The following is a 17389-nucleotide window of genomic DNA, read 5'->3' as shown; positions in this document are numbered from 1 at the left end:
TCCAGCGCACAGCCTGCTAGCCTGGCCGGGAACCGCCGATGCAGGAGTCCAGCAAGGCGCCCTCGACGAGGCCCCACGCTGCTGACGTCGGACAGCCCTCGAGGAGGTGAGTCCCCCTCCCAAAACTCTAACCTGTTCTTCGATGTCTTCCAGCAGATAGCGGGGGGGGGGACGCTCGCCAAAGAGCAGCGTGGGGACGAACGTCTCAAGCATTGCTGGTCTCAAGTGCGGGTGGCGGAAGGAGAGGATCTACAACTGGCTCCCCACCCCACGCCCCACTTCGTCATCCAAAACGGCCTGCTTTACTATGTCGGCCAGCGGAGGGGGGAGGAAAAGACGTTGCTGGTGGTACCGCGAAGCAAAGTCCAGGCGATCTTGGAACTCGCCCATGCCCACCCGATGGCTGGCCACCTCGGTGCTCAAAATACTGTGCAACAGATCCGGGATCGCTTCCACTGGCCAGGACTGGAGGCGGATGTCAAGCGGTACTGCCAAGCGTGCCCGACGTGCCAACGGACCTCGCCACATACTCCTTCCCCTAGCCCGCTGATCCCGCTGCCAATCATTGAGGTGCCCTTCGAGCGCATCGGGATGGACCTGGTGGGGCCGCTGCCGAAGTCCACCCGGGGGCATGAACATATCCTAGTTATCGTGGATTATGCCACCCGCTACCCAGAGGCCACTCCCCTCCGCAAGGCCACCGCCAAGAACATCGCACAGGAGCTCTTCCTACTGAGTAGTCGGGTTGGCCTACCAGCGGAGATCCTGACCGACCAGGGCACCCCTTTCATGTCCCGGATCATGGCTGACCTCTGCAAACTCCTCAAAGTCCGACAGATCCGGACCAGCGTGTACCATCCACAAACCGATGGGCTCGTGGAACGTTTTAACAAGACCCTTAAGCAGATGCTGCGGCGTGTCGTGAAAGAGAAGCAGCTCTATCATATAAATCTGTTGAAGCGCTGGGTGGGGACTGGGCCCCAGCTCTCGGCCCTCGCCACCACCTCTCCCGTGGTTGTGGACATGGATCCCAATCTCTCCGCGGCCCAGAAAACGGAACTGCAGCACCTGGTCGGTCAGTTCTTGGATGTATTCTCCCCTCTGCCAGGGCGGACGACCGTCATCCAGCACAAAGTCCGAACACCACCAGGAGTTATCGTCCGGCAGCGGCCCTATCGTGTCCCGGAGGCTCGGCGACACGCAATCGAGACCGAGGTACAGGAGATGTTGAAGTTGGGGGTAATTGAGCCCTCGCGGAGTCCCTGGTCCAGCCCCATCGTAATGGTCCCGAAGCCCGACGGCACCCTAAGGTTCTGCAACGACTTCCGCCGCCTAAATGAGGTCTCTGAATTCGATGGCTACCCCATGCCCCGGGTCGATGAGCTCCTGGATCGACTGGGAAGGGCCCGGTTCATATCGACTCTCGACCTCACCAAAGGTTACTGGCAAGTCCCCCTGTCTAAGGATGCCAAGCCCAAGACAGCCTTCTCAACCCCCAGTGGCCACTGGCAGTACCGGGTCCTTCCCTTCGGCCTGCACTGGGCCCCCGCCACATTCCAGAGGCTCATGGATGTCCTGCTGAGGCCCCATATGGCCTACGCCACGGCCTACCTCGACGACATGGTCATCCATTCAGAGACCTGGGGGGAGCATTTGGAGCGGCTCCGGAGGGTGCTGCTGGACCTCCGTCGGGCGGGGCTCACCGCCAACCCCCGGAAATGTCACCTGGCTCTCTCCGAAGCCAAGTACCTGGGCTTCTGCGTGGGACGCGGCCTCATCCGCCCCCAGGAAAAGAAGGTGACAGCTATCCTCTCGGCACCGCGGCCCACTACCAAGACCCAGGTACGAGCCTTTTTGGGGTTGGCGGGATACTACCGCTGTTTTATCCCTAACTTCTCCTCCTTAGCCTCTTCCCTGACAGATCTGACCAGGAAGGGGCAACCCGAGAAGGTAGCCTGGAGTCCAGAAGCGGAAGAGGCGTTCCAGCAGGTGAAGTCAGCCCTCACCACGGAGCCAGTCCTGCGAGCCCCCGATTTCAACTGCTCCTTCCTGGTGCAAACCGACGCCTCGGACACCGGGTTGGGAGCCGTTCTCTCCCAGGTCCAGGACGGCGAGGAACACCCGGTGATCTTTATTAGCCGGAAGCTGACCCCGACCGAACAACGGTATGCCGCCGTGGAGAAGGAAGCACTGGCCATCAAGTGGGCAGTCCTGGAGCTTCGCTATTACCTCCTCGGACGCCGGTTCACCCTGCTGACAGACCATGCGCCACTGCAGTGGATGGCCCGCGCAAAGGACACCAACCCCAGGGTGACCCGGTGGTTCCTTGCGCTCCAGGACTTCCACTTTACCATACAACACCGGGCGGGGACAGCAAACGCCAACGCGGACGGCCTCTCCAAGATAGGGGCAGCTTTCGCAGGTCTGTCAGGCTCCACTCCCCACCCTCCCCATATCTCCCCATTGTCCCGCAGGCGCAGGTCGACGCTTAGGGGGGGGGAGTGTGACATGCGTCCCGAGCGCTCGTCAGCGTCGCCCTGGCAACACAGTGGAATCACCGGCACTAGCTCATCACGGGCTGAGCGGCCGCACCTGCAGCTCGTCAAGCGGCGCCTACTTAGGCAGAGGAGGAAAGCAGTGTGGTGAGGAATGTCTCCCGACGAAGACACTAACCCTTGCCTCCTCTGTTTCAGAGAGCAGCGTGTGACCGTCAGCCCCAACCAGGAGAGCACAGCACGGGATCCACCACTCAAGACACAGAGAGCACAAGGGACTTGGAGCACCACGGAGAGCACCGCCTTCACTCAGAGCACCATTCATTGAATAAATCCACCCTTCGGGGACTTTCTCTGTCCATCGGTTGTCGTGTAGTTCCTCACCCCGCCACACTACCTTTTATAAAGCCGGTCTGTTCAGGATGGATGATATATGATATAATTTTCTCAATTCTATGAGATAATGCTTTGCTAATCATTTTTATGTCAACATTTATAAGTTAAATCGGACGGTAGTTAGATGTGAGGGTGTTGTCTTTGTTAGGTTTAGGAATGAGTGATATAAGTGCTGTATTCATGTGGGATGGGAATTTAGCATTTTATTATTTCCGTTATTGTTCTACTGAATAGTGGGTATAAAGTTGACCAAAAATGTTCGTAGAACTCAGCAGGGAAGCCATCCGGTCCTGGTGCTTTATTATTTTGCATGTGTTTCAGCACGGAGTGAAGTTCTTTTTCAGTGATTGGTAATTCGAGAGAGGTAATTTGCTCCAGGTTGAGTTTTGGTAGAATGGTGTTATCAAGGAATTGGTTTATGTCTTCTTGATTTGGGTCCATATCAGATATATATAATTTTGTATAGTATTCTTCAAATATTTTGTTTATCTCAATAGGTGAATTGGTTAAGTTCCCTGCTGAGTTTCTAATGGATGTTATAGCTGTTTTTTCTTTATTTCTTTTAATTTGACTGGCTAAATATTTTCCGGATTTATTGCTGTAGTGAAAAGTTTCGTGACGAAGTCTGTGAATCAAAAACTGGTTTCTTTTGTTTATTATTTCATTAAGCAAGAATTTATTTTCTCTTAATTCTTTATAGATGGTTTCCGATTGGTTATCTGCGTGTAAAATTTCAATTTTTTTTATTGTTTCTTCCAGTTGGACTTCTTTTTCTTTTTCCTTCTTTTTTTATGGACTGAATATGATATGATTTTCCCCGCAATACTACTTTCCATGTCTCCCAGAGCAGTGATGCTGGTGACTTTGGAGAGTCATTTATTTCAAGGAAGGATGTCCACTCTCTCTTGAAGTAGCTGTCAAATTCTGGATCTTTCAAGAGAGATATGTTAAAACGCCATCTGGTGGGGTGTTTCTGTATTGCAGGTGGGATCCATGTGAGAGTTACAGGAGAATGGTCACTAATATTGATGGGATGAATTTTGGTTTCTATGATATTTGGTATGATTGAGTTACTGGTTAAAAAGAAATCAATGCGGGAGTATGTTTGGTGGACATTAGAATAAAAATTGTATTCTCTGTCAAGTGGGTGTTGTAGCCTCCAACCATCGCCAAGACCAAAATCCCTCATGAACTGGTTTTATTGTTTTGGAGGACTGCCAGGATTTGCCTTTTTGTTTTGACCTGTCCAATGATGGATTGATTACCGTGTTATAGTCTCCCCCTATAATTATTGGACCGCTGGAAAGGTTTGAAAGAGAGGTAAAGAAATTTGAAAAGAAGGAGGGATCGTCAGAATTTGGTCCATAAATGTTGCCAGTAGTGATTGGATTATTGTTGATTGAAATATTAATAATGATAAAACGGCCTTCAGGATCTGAAATGGTTGTATGGTGGTTAAATTGTATTTTTTTGTTTATTAATATGCAAACTCCTCTTTGTTTTGAGTTATAGTAGGAGGAAAAACAGTGGTTAAAATGTGTAGTTTTTAAGCTGTTTTGTGTAGATTGTGAGAAGTGTGTTTCTTGTATTAGACATATATCAGCTTGCGTATTTTTTAGGTAATGTAGGACTTTATATTTTTTTGTTTGTGAGGCAACTCCACGAATGTTCCAGGTTAAGAATTTTAACTGCATGGAGATAGTGTGTATTTCACAATTACATTGTTTGAACATAAGTCTGTGTATATGGATGTGAGTGTGGTTGTGTGTGTGTGTGTGTGTGTGTGTGTGTACTTGTAGATCTACAATACCAAATGACAAACAAAACAGGACAAACATAAATACTTATAACTAACAACAAAACGTAAACAGGGAGCAAAAAGGCTAATTTGGTGCATTTAGTATACAATGTGTGTGCGTGGTGCTAGTAGTTTAATGTAATAATATAAATTGATTGGGGGAAGGGAGGAGGATGAAAAAAATTACAATGAGAGAGGAGCAACATCATTTAACAGTTTAACAGTTTTTAGAATTAGTAAAGCCAGGGAGTACTGTCCTTGTCTCTGAACAATTGTCCATCGATATATAGTTTGTCTACTGTAATGATTGCTTTTTTACCTTGATTGATCATTGTCTTGCGGATGGGGAAGAGTAGCTTACGTCTGCAGATGATCTCTTGTGGAAATTGGTCGTTGAGTCCGTAATGAGTCCCTTTTAGCTGCCGGCCTTGATGTTGAACCAGTACTTTTTGTTTGAAATGTTCAAATTTGACGATGATGGGCCGGGGTCGGGTGGAGTTGAGAAGTTTCTGTCCTAAACGATGTACGCGATGGAAGGTGATGTGCTCAACAGTCTCTGGTGTAAGTTTGAGCTGGTTAACCATGAAGTCCTTAACAGATTTTTCGGGGTCTTCGGTGGATGATTCGGCCATGCCGGAAAAGATTAAATTGTCTCTCATACTTCGTGACTGTAAATCCAGGATGGTTTCTTGCATAGCTTTGTTCTCAGCGGTGACGGAGGTGAGTTGAGTGTTTACAGTGGAAAGTTTAGCGGTGAGTGTGGCCACGGAGCTTTTAAATGATTTGATATCTGAAAGTACAGATACTTGCGTGTAAATGTAAGGAGTAGAAGTAAAAAGTTAGCTGAAAAATAATTACTCAAGTAAAGTATAGATAACCCAAATAAGTAATGTAACGAAGTATTTGTACTTCGTTACTTGACACCTCTGATGGTAAATGTCCCGTTTACTGTGTTTTAACTTCAAATTTAATTTGTTACTATTGTAAGTGTCATGGCTATCAGGATCAGTGTTGGTCATCTTACTTTAAAAAAGTAATTAGTTACAGTTACAAATTACTTCTCCCAAAATGTAATTGAGTTAGTAACTCAGTTAACACATTGTAAAAGTAATTAGTTACTCAGCAAAGTAACTGTGACATTTTTTATGTTCTATAACGTTATTACGTCCTATAACATATTTAAGATTTTTATATTAACTGATTGAAGAATAAAAACACTAAGCATTTCAGAAAATGTTGTATTTATTTGAACTCAATAGATTGCAGCCTTCCATATGATATGCATAGAAATAAAAACAAAAAATATATATTGAAAATAAAATTCAAGTGCAAAATTAAAGGTCCTGATCTTCATGATCCCATGTTTTAAACTTTAGTTAGTGTGTAATGTTGTTGTTAGAACATAAATATTATCTATAAAATTCTAAAGCTCAAAGTTCAATGCCAAGCGAGATATATTATTTAACAGAATTTGCATACAAAAAACGACCCCTTTGGACTACATCCCTCTAGTTCCTGCAGTAATGACGTCACTAAAACAGTTTTTTGACTAACCTCCGCCCACATGAATACACAAAAAAGGGGGCGTGGCCTTCTTGCACTCCGACAGTTAATTTCACGCGCGAATTAAGCGTATGAACTCAAAATGTTCAAGCGTCCAACTACACGCGAATAGCACAATTTATTCGCGCAAGTCACATCTGATGTGAACACAGAATTAAATATTCAGTACAGTAACATGTTAGCATGTGTTGATGTGAGGTGGTTCATAAGATTTGAGTTGCTTGAGGGAGATGTGGATAAAGTCTTTTTTCCTGGGCATAGTGTGCATGGTACAGAAACATTCTCGCCTTTAATTTCAATTAACGAGAAGTGTGTTACAGTTGGGTATCTGGCTAGTGTAGGAATAAAGCGATCGAGGAGGGTCTTGATCAAATGAGGAGTTTACTGAACATCGAAGGAGAATAACAGACAATATACAACACAATAACATCATTAATCACGGACCAGGAAGAACTGAACAGACAGGGTATTTGAGAACACAGGAGGTAATCAGGAAACTGGAGACAGGTGGGGAATAATAAATTAACAAAACGAGAACAGGAAGAAGACCAAATAAGGAAACAGAAAGTTCATAAACGTAACAGTTCGCCCCCTCCCGGAACAGTGCATCCTCGCACCGCAAGAGGAATACCAGCGGAGGGAGGGTGGGGGTTCTGGAGGCAGGCGTGGGGCAGGCAAGGGGCAGGCGAAGAGGGAACAAGGAGCTAGGAACCAGGGCGGAGTGGATGGAGGGAGGAGCCTGGAGCAGGAGGAGCCAAATGGTCCTTTAGAGACCAGCCAGGATGGAGATCCAACGGTGGAGTCGACGGTGGGAGGAGCCATGGTGGAGGAGGAGCCGACGACACCAGGGGGCCAACACTGATCATGATTCTACTACAAATACAACTTACATATTTGAACCTGAAATGAATATAAAATGGATCGAAGGTCTATGGCACGTCACGTGACCGATAGAGTTTAATCATACTAGTTAGCAGCTAGTATGTTAGTTAGTTAAACGCAATGAAACTCAAAGACAGCCGTGGATGACCGATATAATAGCGATTAAACATATGGCGCTGTTACAGCCACTGCTATAACACAAAAGAGGGATGACACAACGGCTTGATCAAAAGGGGAATTTATTAATAAAATGGAATATAACAACAAGTGGGAGAAATTAGACAGGAAAAATAAGAGGGATAAACACAAAAGAGAGCTCAGCTCCGACTCGGGACGGCCACTCAAGTTCCGCCCCCGAAGTGTGGGAACTTGACTTCCTTTAAGCTCACGTAAATAGTCCACACGTGTAGAGGATCTGCTAAATCAGAACAATGGTAAATCACGCTTTTCCTGCCCCTAGAGGGCAGGCAAATACATAAATATACATGCATGTAACAGGCGCTAATCTGATTAATAAAGAATACAGAATTAATTTTATAATTAAAAGATTATAAAGAGTGTATTTACAACTACACACCCAACCTGTGGCACTTGTAAACTGATGGCAAGTATCACAATGTGTGCAGAATGACACTTCTTGAACTTGAATTCATAGTGATAAACATCTCATTCCCTCGTGTCAGAACACTGACACCAAAAGTTTCCCACTGAAAGCAATGAAGGCTGTAGTGCGTCGATATTGTGATGCCGAGGGGCACATTTTGCGTCTTCATAGTGCAACTAGAGGTGCTTGATCATGCTTTACTTTTTGGAATGTGATTGGATTGGAAAAGCGTCTCTCTCAGTCATAGAAAGTTGCTTTTTACAATGTTAAGTGCAAAACTTGCCAACATGAAAGATCTTTCTGACTTATGAACTAAAGTGTTTTTTCCAATGCAGAAAGACAGTTTTTAATGTGTTAGAAGTTCTATGTACAGAAACTTACCGTAATTCCTCAAATAAAAACCAGTAGTCAAATAACTCCGGGCCTCTTATAGTGGCTGGGGGTGTGGTAAACACGGACAAATAAAGGCTGGGGGAAAATTTGTGCAGCAGAGCCAGATAACGAACATACACGCCCACTGCCGGAGCGTTTCTCGTTCCTGAATCAAAAACCGGTTGCATTGGTTTTCGGATCACCAGTACACTGAACCGAGAACCGTTTCTGTCAGACGTGTCCTATTCGAGAACTGAGGAGCTGATGATACTGCGCACACGTGATTCAGCGTGAAGCAGACTGACACAGATCGCGTCTGAACCAAACTGATTCTTTTGGTGATTGATTTACAACTTATTCTCTGAACTGAAATTAAAATGCTTTTAATTTAAAAGCCTGCTTCAAATAAAACCCTGTTACCTGCTGCAGTTCAGGTAAATAAAGGCCCCGGTCCAATGCTCAGGGTTGTCAGTTTAGAGCTTCTGAGAGCACTAATGCTTAGTTAGTGCTTCGGGTGAAAAAAAGCTAAAACAAGCCCACATATGCTAAAAAGTGTCTCTCTTGCTTTTTACAATGTTAATTGCAAAACTTGCCAACATGAAAGATCTTTCTGACTTATGCGCTAAAGTGTTTTTTTGCAATGCAGAAAGACAGTTTTTAATATGTTAGTTAAATAGTAAGTTAAATTCACAGAAACTTATGTTAGCCCTCTGAGGTCTAAGGGGGTTTTGGGGGACTGGAAAAGTTTTGTCATGCCCTGACATTTGTGATTTTATCAGTTGCTTATAAACATCTAAATAGCTAAAGTCTAATATCACTGTAAAAAGCAAAAACTGGATTAAAATAATGTGAGCAGCATGTATGTAAATTATTGTGTTTTTGAGAAAACAATGTTTATGCTTGGTTATTGAAAAACTTAAAACTGTAAATCACTTGAATAAGGCCATAAAACACATACTTGGAGAACTTGGAGAATTGGAGCTTGTAGCCTAGAATTTTCTTTCTAAATTATGTGAAATTCATCTTGTTTACTCAATCACAGAAAACAATATATTGATTTAAATTTTCTACAACACTTTTTGTGTAGAAAGTGCGTGAACTATCATAACTGTCATTATGTTGTGATTTACACCAGAGAAGACAAAGGCCTGCATAATGAGCTGGAAAATGACACTTTCAGTCAGGTTTGTGTCTGAGAAGAAAGAGTTACAAGAAAGAATGTGAGGACAAAATAAATCTATATATTTTTATGTTTGTAGTTTATTTAGAATATATTTAATTATCCCACAAGATAATTTAATATTCACTTGCGAGTGCATTTAAAAATTGTATAGGAAGAATCAAATCTGAGTTTGAAAGCTGAATTTGTAGCATCATTGCTCCAGTCACACACTGATTTTCTCAAAAAAACAAACAAACAAAAAACTTTTTGGTTATTAGTATTAGTATCATCATCATTATTATTATGACTATAATTATTATTAATGTGGAAATGAGCTGAGGATATTTTTTACAGTTTTTTTTTATTAATTAAAATAACAGCATTGTTTGTTCCATTTGTTCCATTTACATTTATTTGTTACATTTATATTATTTACATCAAGCTTTTGAATGGTATATATGTATGTATTATGGTGTATATTGTTATTAAAACTTCATACAATTTCACTTGATAATACATTTAGTCAGGAATTGTAGTTTGGAAAAAGTCTAACGAGTAAAATGTTTACACATGATGTGAAACCTAATTGTAAGGTTATTGATGCCATTTTGACTGGATAAGATAAAAGATCACAGCAAGGAACTTTTATGAGAACTGTAGCAACAATGAGTTTTACAGAATAATTAACTCAAATGATATATAGGGAATTTGAATAATTAATCAGGAATATGATTAATTTATATCTCAGATGACAGTTACATTAAATTTGATAGATTATGAAAAATAGCTCAATTGCCTATACCAATAAATAATCACAGGGCACTGTAACTTACTCATTAATATGTCAATATTCCATTCTTCATACCAATTATTGTGATATCTCTTACTGTAAATTACTGCAAATCAAACAGTGGTATGTCCAGCAAACCACTGTTGACCTATCAATTTTCAATAAAGTTATCACGCCTTATAATTCAAGGAAAAGTATTCTCTGGCCATGAAAATATTATCCTATCCTTATGATAAATTTAGTTTCTAAATTTAGAGCTTGTAGCTATAGATCAGACATCTCAGTGACTCATAATGTGAGTGGGGTGGAGTCCAAGCCAATCGTCAGTATATGGGTTTTTAATAATTAAACTAGTAATACATCAAACTACAAATCACACAGAGTAAATATGTGTACGACAATACAAACAGTAAGCTTTACAAGACATAACGGAATCCAAATAAAAGAGAGAGAGAGAGAGAGAGAGAATAGAATGAGATCACATAAGGAGCTCAGGTATGGAAATCATAGTCAGTAACTTTTGGAAGCCAACAACGATCAGATCACAGCAATAATTTAAAGCAGCATTTAAATCTCCATAGAGAAAGTGATACTTGCAAAGTGTCAAATGTGCGTGGCGTGAGATCAGCGTCGAGCTTGTGAGCTTTGCGCGCTTGTCCTTTTGAAAACAGCGGGCGTGTGCCGGAGGCCATGTGACGCGCGTGCACGCTGCGCTTGATCTTGGCGTGAGCGTGGAGCACGTGGTCCTTTGTTCTGTCCTCGCGCGGTATTTGAAAGGTTCAACAAACAATGTTCCAGAATTCGTCTTACTTGCGTGGAGAGGTGAATAGTTGAATAAACTTAGTAAAGAAAAGAAAAGAAAAGAACGAAAGCTTCCAAAGGAGCCATTAAAATGGCTTTTTCTCTCAGCCCCTGTGCTGAGGGGGCTTGCGCTATGAGCGCGGCCTAAGGCCGTGCGGAAGCAACGTTGGTCGATGCAGGAGGGAAGGGAGTTCGCGTCAGAAGAGAGGGTGGACCTTGTTTGGTCGATTCTTATAGCTTGAAATAGTTCACGCCTCTTTTCGCGTTAACAGCCAATGAACTTCCGCGATCTGAAGCGGAGGGAAAAGTTCCTTTGTCTCTGTGGAGACAACCCCCCGATGATCTAGGGCCTGTCCGATTCCATCAGGCATATTTCTAGTAAGTTTGTAATTCAGATTACATACATTTTTCATTACTTTGCTCTAGATAAATGGGTCTGTCCGAGCATGACGATTAGAACAATACTAAACATAATATATATATGTGATCAAAACATGAAGTTACATTCAAATGCAGAATTACACATATTTAAAGATTTGCTTAACACATGATAACACTGCAGATAGTCCCAATTTATATGGGAAACATCTAAATGTACCAAAAGGGAATACGTAATACATTTATAAAACATAAAAACAAAAAGGTAATGAATTCATTCCATAGAATGCATTGGGGAGAAGATTTGGCTTCTCTCCTCTCCTGTTGTCCAGGGAGGTCGTAAAGTTTTACGACCTGCAAAGGTGGGGGTTACATACACATGACTATTTGAGAAAGTTAAAGTGAGGAGAGACATTTCCTAAAGTATAAGCTAGCAACTTATACTCTTCACATAACAAGAATTAACCATTTTATGCAATCCGAAAACATATTTAAAATACATATTAATAAGGACTTACAAAAGTAAGGAACTTTACGAAAGGTTTCCTTTGTGTTCAGGAATGTGGTTGGGGGTTTTCATTTCTTCTTTGAGGCTCGCCCACGTGACTCTGGAATTTCTTGTCGTAAAATAATTTAAGTCCAGCCAGGCTGGCGCCAGGCTGAATTTAACCCATGAATCGATGACCTGCATATGTGTTACAGAACCAACACCTAGATCCTGTCTCGCAAGTCTAAAGTAACGCACCCAACTGAGAGACAGACAAATGCCCCACACCATATGCATAACCATTTCACTCCTTTTGCCCACTCTTTCCTAACAGGAAACACTGAAACTACCTTTCTTATTCAGTTTATAACAATGCAACAATTCGTGTGTCATGTTTTACAAAAGGTCTCTGTGTGTCTGGTAAAAGGGGTCTCATTCTCTTAACAATAGAACAGGTAACTGCAAATATTATAAACAGACTACTCCGAGGTTTTTCACACAAATTACCTCCTGTATTTAAATACAGCCTCCCATAGAAACCAAATAAACTAATCCTCAAAAGGTAATATGCTAAAACCCCTGCAATAAATGCCATTTGGCAATTCTGGGGTCCTGCTGGATATATAAGGGAAGGTGACAAAGAGCTCAGGGAATCTGTAAACAGATATCCCGCATAATTGCTGTGCGTAGCTCTGAATTATCAGGTAACTTTTGCATTCTCTCATCTCAATATTATTGAATGTTTATTTGTGATTGATTAGTGTTTTCTATATTGTTTGAATTGGATTTTGAATTATTACTTTGATTACCTGATTAATAAATTGTTATGTTTGATTTTATTCTGGTTGTCCTGAAATTATTTTCTCAAGTAGATTAAGTGAAGGCTATGTTTCCACAAATCTGCGTCCAGGGTTAAGTGCATACTACTTGTTTTGAGCTTTAACTAAGTTGTACATGGGTAGCTGAGGGGGACTAATTGGAAATACTAAGTATGGTTAACCTATTAAATAGTATTAGTCATAACCTCTGACTACTGTTGAGACTGGCGAGTTTGTGATCGTGGGGCACACGCAAAAGAACGGCCGTCGTGGGGCACCCTGAGCGACATAGATTCCTAATGAACGAGTAAAATAAATGTGAAAGTAAAACAGGATTGTCAAACATACACTTAAATTTAATATATCAAACATCTCTAACCCTTTTCATTTTTGGAGTCAGATGAATAAAAGAGGTAAACATGTAAGAAAAATGTATTTAATCTGATATCATTGCGTTATATGAAAGGAAAGACAGCAACGCGCAAGAATCCTTCTACCGAATCATTGGCTACCGTCATTGGACCAGTGGGCGGACCTTACATAATATAAGAATATAAATAAATACAAAGAGACTTACTCATGTTTATGATCTCTGCTGAATAAAGCGCTCCATTCTTTTTTCTGAGGAAATCTCAAATCCTGAGGTAATCCTCAGCACATCTTCTTCGGGTGAATTATGTCTTATTCCTCTCATCGTGAAGCAAACAGTAAAATAAAAATAAAAACTTGAAAAACAGTCTTGCTGCTTTGTTTTCTATATGGGCGTATTCAAGCCATGCGCTTCAAATGAAACATTATAATCTCAATTGCACGTTCAGTGCGTGGGCATGGTCACATTAGATATAATGAACACCTTGTTTGTTATCTTTATTTTAGGAATGCACAAAGGTTTGTTGTTATTATGTTTGTGTACAAATAAAAGTAGACCCTTGACAACATTCGATTGATGCATTGCTCTTATCTGTGTGATCAAAACTTAAAGTGTAATTTAAGTTCATTTTGGGGTTATCAGGAGAAAATGCCTCATTACACATATACGCAGGGATCGACTCCAGAGGGTTAATCAGCTCACATCATGACCGTTGCGGATTTCACCACCTTTGCTGAAATGGAGGACCCCAGTTATATAACAATGCCGCTGGTGCATGACTCTCTAGCCGAACATCTCATGCTGAACTCGGCCACGGCCTGGAAGTCACATGTAATCTCTGCGGAAATTTTTACTCAAGCTTCAGGTCAAGCGTCTGACACTCTCCACTCGATGGTGTTTCTTAACAAGCCTACCAAGCAGGGCTCTTAAGAGAGGGACAAGGGAAAAGGTATCACACCGGAGGCTGTGAAAGAGCTGTGGTGGGCAACAGATTTGGCGCTATGTGTTACCAAACACACTGCCCAAACACTGGACTGTTCTATGGCGAGGTTTACGGTCGAGTGCCACGTTTGGCTTAATCTCACCGATATGAAGAAAAGACAAATCTTTTCTATGGATGCCCCTATTTATGGCAGCGAAGCAGCAATCAGCTGCTTCCGCCAGGTGATTCCTCGCAGACCCAGAGAAACTGAATGGCGTCAGGTGCCGATGGTGCGATCACGTTCAACATCCTTCCACCACCAACGAATCGCCTCACAGGAGAGGCCTTCACCTATGGTACCCCCTCGTAAGGACTGGGTTCCTAGAGCTTATCCATCGACTCGCCATCGACAACAAAAAGCTAGAGTTGAGCTCGACGACAAAGCCTCTCATCCTCAGGCCCCTTACAGCAGTTCCTGATACTTTTGCTGTTCATCAGGGACCGTGACCTCCACTAGAGAGTGCTGTTGGACCGCTTATGTGCATCCAACCCTCCAACCCTCTCTAACATTGACCAAAAGGCGCCTCAAGCAGCATTGGAACGAGTTTTCACTTTGAGTGCCCCCTCAGACTCCATTTCAGTAGTGGATCAAGTATATATAGGTACTTCAGTGGGCTTTTTAAAAAGAAAAGTTCTTCTTGTGGCTTTATCCTTCCTCAAGAGAGTTGGGGATTTACAGGCTCTTCTGTTTCACCCTCATGCATGGACTTTGCACCAGGGTTTGTGAAAGTTTTGCTGTGACCAAGGCCTAATTATGTCCCTAAGGTTGCTTTGAACCCTTTTCCCTTTCAACAAGTGGTCTTGGAATCTTTCTCCCCTGCAGAGACGGGACTACAAGATCTAAGTCATTGTCCTGTATATGTCTAGATTTATGTTGATTGTACAGCTCCGTGGCATGAGTCCGACCAGCTATTCATCTGTTTTGGACATAAAAATAGAGGCCATGTTGTCACAAAGCAACACATTTCCCATTGGTTGGTGGAAGCTATATCTTTAGCCTATGAGGCACGCGGACTTGCTTCACCCAATTAAAGCTCATTCCATGAGAGCAGTGGCTTCATCGCAGTCTTTTCTCAGTGGATCCTCAATGGATGATATTTGTGTTTTGTGGCAGGATGGTCCTCACTGAGCACTTCTGTCAAGTTTTACAGTCTGGATGTGAGGATGGTTCTGGCTCCTGGGTTCTCTCCGCTTGAGCAGATGCTTTCCTTGGATCCCAGCTAACTCATGTACGTCAGGCGTTGTGGTATAGGATCACATACGGTGACAACACCACAGCATCAAAGTGACCTATGAGTGGGAACATCTCAGTTACATATGTAACCACAGTTCCCTTAATAGGGAACGAGATGATGCAGTCCCGGCCGTTTCATAACTTGATAGCGTTCCTCAGTTCAAGAGCGAAAATAGTGCGCGGCACCAGTGCAGTTGTGCCGATAGACGCTAGTGTCGTGTTTTTATTAGGCGGCCTATTATAATTTGGCAATCAATCTGCCCAGCTATTACACTTCAGCACTGCATTTCACACACACACACACACACACACACACACACACACACACACACACACACACACACACACAGAATAACATAGGTTTCATAGACAATTGGACAAGCTTTTGGGGCAGACCTGACCTGTTGAAAAGTGATGGTCTTCATCCCTCCTGGGGTGGCGCCACTCTTCTCTCTAGAAATATGACAAATAGTCTTAGTGTTTATACTTGAACTGGGGACCAGGTCAGGAAGCAGACAGACTGGCTAAATCAACCGTCTGCTGGCTGCCTCACGTCACAGAGGTCAGTTAATTCTCAGCACATAGAGACTCTTTCACCTAGATATAACACTATAGAGACTGTGTCTGTTCCTTGAACTAGAAAATACAAAAAACGTCCAAACCAGGTTAAGATTAACAATTTAACTGAGGGTCAACAAATAAAAAACAGATGCAATATGGATAAACAAATGATAAAGCTTGGCTTATTGAATATCAGATCCCTTTCTACGAAAACACTTTTTGTAAAATAATATGATCACTGATCATAATCTAGATGTGCTCTGTTTGACAGAAACCTGGCTAAAACCAGATGATTACATTATTCTAAATGAGTCCACCCCCCAATATTACTGTTATAAACATGAGCCGCATCTAAAAGGCAAAGGGGGGGGGGGGGGGGGGGGTGTTGCTTCAATTTATAACTTTTTCAGGATTTTGCAGAGGGCAGGCTTCAAGTATAACTCGTTTGAAGTAACGGTGCTTCATATAACATTATATAGAGAAACAAATGTTAATGATAAATCCCCTGTTTTGTTTGTATTGGCTACTACAAATATTGTTTGTATTTGTATAGTATTGAAATTATGCAGCCAAGTGATGATATCTCAGATCATTATTTAGTTTTGTGCAAACTTCATTTAGCCAAAATTGTAAATTCTACTTCTTGTTACAAGTATGGTAGAACCATCACTTCTACCACAAAAGATTGCTTTTTAAGTTATCTTCCTGATTCATCCAAATTCCTTAGCATATCCAAAACCTCAGAACAACTTATTGATGATGAAGCAGAAACTATGGACTCTCTCTTTTCTAGCACTTTAAATACAGTTGCTCCCTTACGCTTAAGGAAGGTTAAGGAAAACAGTTTGACACCATGGTATAATGAGCATACTCACACCCTAAAGAGAGCAGCCCGAAAAATGGAGTGCAGCTGGAGGAAAACAAAACTGGAGGTATTTCATATTGCTTGGTGGGAAAGTAACCTATCCTACAGAAAAGCATGAAAAACTGCTAGATTCAATTACTTTTATTCTCTTTTAGAAGAAAACAAACATAACCCCAGGTATTTATTCAATACAGTGGCTAAATGAACAAAAAATAAAGCCTCAACAAGTGTTGACATTTCCCAACACCACAACAGTAATGACTTTATGAACTACTTTACTTATAAAATCGATACTATTAGAGATAAAATTGCAACCATTCAGCCGTCAGCTACAGTATCGCATCAGACATTGCACTATAGACCCTCTGAGGAACAGTTCCACTCATTCTCTACCATAGGAGAGGAAGAATTGTATAAACTTGTTAAATCATCTAAACCAACAACATGTATGTTAGACCCTATACCACCTAAGCTCCTAAAAGAGGTGCTTCCAGAAGTCATAGATCCTCTTCTGACTATCATTAATTCCTCATTGTCATTAGGATATGTACCCAAAACCTTCAAACTGGCTGTTATTAAGCCTCTCATCAAAAAACTACAACTTGACCCCAAAGAACTAGTTAATTATAGACCAATCTCGAATCTCCCTTTTCTGTCCAAGATACTAGAAAAGGTGGTATCCTCACAATTATATTCCTTCTTAGAGAAAATGGTGTATGTGAGGATTTCCAGTCAGGATTTAGACCGTATCATAGTACTGAGACTGCTCTCCTTAGAGTTACAAATTATCTGCTCTTATTATCTGATCGTGGTTGTATCTCTCTATTAGTT

The 17389-nt window shown here is 42.2% G+C and overlaps 1 protein-coding gene across 1 annotated transcript; it reads left to right on the top strand.

The window, feature by feature from the left end:
* Positions 1-801: 801 nt before the first annotated feature.
* On the top strand, positions 802-2860 carry LOC127934429 (uncharacterized). Its single transcript, XM_052531803.1, has 3 exons — positions 802-1215; positions 1500-1842; positions 1907-2860. Exons 1-3 carry the CDS (start codon positions 802-804, stop codon positions 2644-2646), a joined length of 1497 nt encoding a protein of 498 aa, XP_052387763.1. The 3' UTR covers positions 2647-2860.
* Positions 2861-17389: the final 14529 nt, after the last annotated feature.

This window comes from Carassius gibelio, chromosome A18 (genome assembly GCF_023724105.1).
Source record: "Carassius gibelio isolate Cgi1373 ecotype wild population from Czech Republic chromosome A18, carGib1.2-hapl.c, whole genome shotgun sequence".
Classification (NCBI taxonomy): domain Eukaryota; kingdom Metazoa; phylum Chordata; class Actinopteri; order Cypriniformes; family Cyprinidae; genus Carassius; species Carassius gibelio.
The sequence above is the reverse complement of the archived record's forward strand: the minus strand, read 5'-3'. Positions and strand labels throughout refer to the sequence as shown.

Excerpts from the sequence above, each read along its gene's own strand:
- LOC127934429 (XM_052531803.1), top strand. The coding sequence starts at position 802 with ATGGCTGACCTCTGCAAACTCCTCAAAGTCCGACAGATCCGGACCAGC. Across the intron at positions 1,216-1,499 it reads GACACGCAATCGAGACCGAG|TGGCCACTGGCAGTACCGGG; the intron begins GTACAGGAGATG and ends CTCAACCCCCAG. Across the intron at positions 1,843-1,906 it reads GGCCCACTACCAAGACCCAG|CCTCTTCCCTGACAGATCTG; the intron begins GTACGAGCCTTT and ends TCTCCTCCTTAG.